This window comes from Solanum tuberosum, unplaced genomic scaffold, assembly GCF_000226075.1.
Source record: "Solanum tuberosum cultivar DM 1-3 516 R44 unplaced genomic scaffold, SolTub_3.0 scf01300, whole genome shotgun sequence".
Classification (NCBI taxonomy): Eukaryota; Viridiplantae; Streptophyta; class Magnoliopsida; order Solanales; family Solanaceae; genus Solanum; species Solanum tuberosum.
Window position 1 is genome coordinate 1 of NW_006240210.1, and position 2,353 is coordinate 2,353.

Below are 2,353 nucleotides of genomic sequence, written 5' to 3' on the forward strand. Positions count from 1 at the left end.
ATTTTTTGAGTTGGAATACTGGAAAGACAATATGATGTGTCAGAATCTTGACACAATGCATATTGAGAAGAACGTTTTTGACAACATATTCTGGACATTATTGAATGTTGATGGCAAAGGAAAAGACAATTTGAAGTCTCGTTTGGATTTACAAGAGATGAGGATCCGAAAAGCTTTGCATCCTAAGAAAAAAGCTAACGGGAAATATTATCTACCACCTGCATGTTTCACATTGAGTAACAAACAAAAAGACATGCTCTTACAAGTTTTAAAAGATGTGAAAGTTCCAGATGGTTATTCTTCAAATATATCAAATTGTGTTGATCTTAAACAACGCACTATGCATGGATTGAAGAGTCACGACTGTCATGTTTTAATGCAACAACTCCTTCCTATAGCCTTGAGGAATCTTGTGCCAGTTAATGTTCTTAAGCCATTAATTGAGTTAAGCAATTTTTTTAGGGGCATTTCTTCAACAGTTATGAAGATAGGTGAATTAGAAAAGCTCCAAGATCGAGTTGCAATAACTCTTTGTCATTTGGAGAGAATATTTCCTCCATCTTTTTTTGACATCATGGAACATCTAGTCATCCATTTATCTGAAGAAGCAATGTTGGGTGGACCATCCCAATATCGTACAATGTGGGCAATTGAAAGGTATCATTTTATAATATTTATTTTGATTATAAAGAATTGTATTGAAATTCTGTTAATTTTCTACTTTAGGTTCTTGCTTAGTCTTAAAAACTTTGTAAGGAGTAGAAGTCATCCAGAAGGTTGCATTGCAGAGGGACAATGGATACAAGAGATCATGACATTCTGCTCAAGATACTTAGATGATGTGGAGACAAAGTCTAATCGACCATTAAGAAATAATACATTGTCTAATGAAACAATGGATTTGGAGGGTCGTCGATCAAGTAAAGAGAAAGGATTTATTCTTGATGACATTACACATGCTCAAGAACACAAACATGTTTTATTTAATGCTGCCTCCACAACTCCATATCGTGAGTAAGTATTAAATCATTGGTCATGCTTAGTAATTAATTATTAAGTAATAGAATCAACAAGTGCTTCTATTAAGTATAAATGTATTTTACTTTTGCAGAGAACATATAAAAGAAATCAAGAAGGGAAATCCTCGTCTATCAAGACATGATGTGGATCGGATTCACAATGAAAAATTTCAAATATGGTTTAGAAATCATGTAACTATGAACAAACTAAAATATCATCATATATGCATTACTATAGCTATAATAAAAAAATTAAATTTTAACTATACTTTTAAATGGTAGGTTGAGAAGATGCATTTGGCTGGTGAACAAATACCTCAAGATATTCAACATTTAGCTGTTGGCCCATCAAAGCAAGCAAAAAGGATGACGGGATATATATGTAATGGAGTTAGATACTTGACAAAATCTCGTGATGCCAAGAGAAAAACTCAAAATAGTGGTATAATGGTAAAAGCTACCACTCAAAGTTATGCGAGTGCAAGAGATAAAAATCCCATATTGGCAGATGTTTCTTTTTATGGGATCCTCACAGACATAATTGAGTTGTATTACACCAAGAAGTTCAAGTTTGTATTATTTACCTGTAAATGGGTGAACAACAATAAAGGGCTTATTGAGAAAGATGATTATGGATTTACTCTTGTGAATTTTAATCATCTACTCTACACAAAACAACATTTATCAAATGAACCTTTCATCTTTGCTTCTCAAGCTCAACAAGTTTTTTATGTCGATCATCCAATGGAAAATGAGTGGCAAATTGTTGTTAAATTTAAGCCAAGAGGTTTTTATGATTTAGGTGAAGATACACCATCAATTGAGCATAAGGAAGGCCATATGGAATTGTGGCCTGAGCAACAATTGGATGACACTACATTTGAAAGTGAAGACGATATTGAATGGGTTAGACATGGAGTACCAGGAATAGAGATCGACCCACAAACTTTGGAATGTAATGAAGCATTTGATGAAGATGATGATACATCTTAATTTTTATTACTATTATGTTATTATGATTATTTTAATTTAGATTGTTATTGAACAATATAAATTTTTGCGTTTTTTACTATGTCATTCAGTTGTTAAAATCTCGTATGGTTATGTGTTTTGTTATTCATATGCTTATGTGTCTTATTATTTAACTTGATAGTTAGATATTATTTTTGTACTTTTGGATTGTAGAAAATATTTTTCAATTTGCAGGTATCATAGCTCTTGAGCAAATTTTATTGAAATGGCAAGAAAAAGACAAAGAAATTCTATTCAAGGTGAGGTTTTATGTAACTCTCTGGAGCAACAAGAACAACAAATGGGAAGTGCATCAATGCCCC

At 32.3% G+C, this 2,353-nt stretch overlaps 1 protein-coding gene across 1 annotated transcript; it reads left to right on the forward strand.

The window, feature by feature from the left end:
• The first annotated feature begins 39 nt into the window (after nt 1-39).
• LOC102578984 (uncharacterized) lies at nt 40-2,139 on the forward strand. Its single transcript, XM_006367926.2, has 4 exons — nt 40-657; nt 727-1,014; nt 1,112-1,211; nt 1,302-2,139. Exons 1-4 carry the CDS (start codon nt 56-58, stop codon nt 2,010-2,012), a joined length of 1,701 nt encoding a protein of 566 aa, XP_006367988.2. The 5' UTR covers nt 40-55; the 3' UTR covers nt 2,013-2,139.
• Nucleotides 2,140-2,353: the final 214 nt, after the last annotated feature.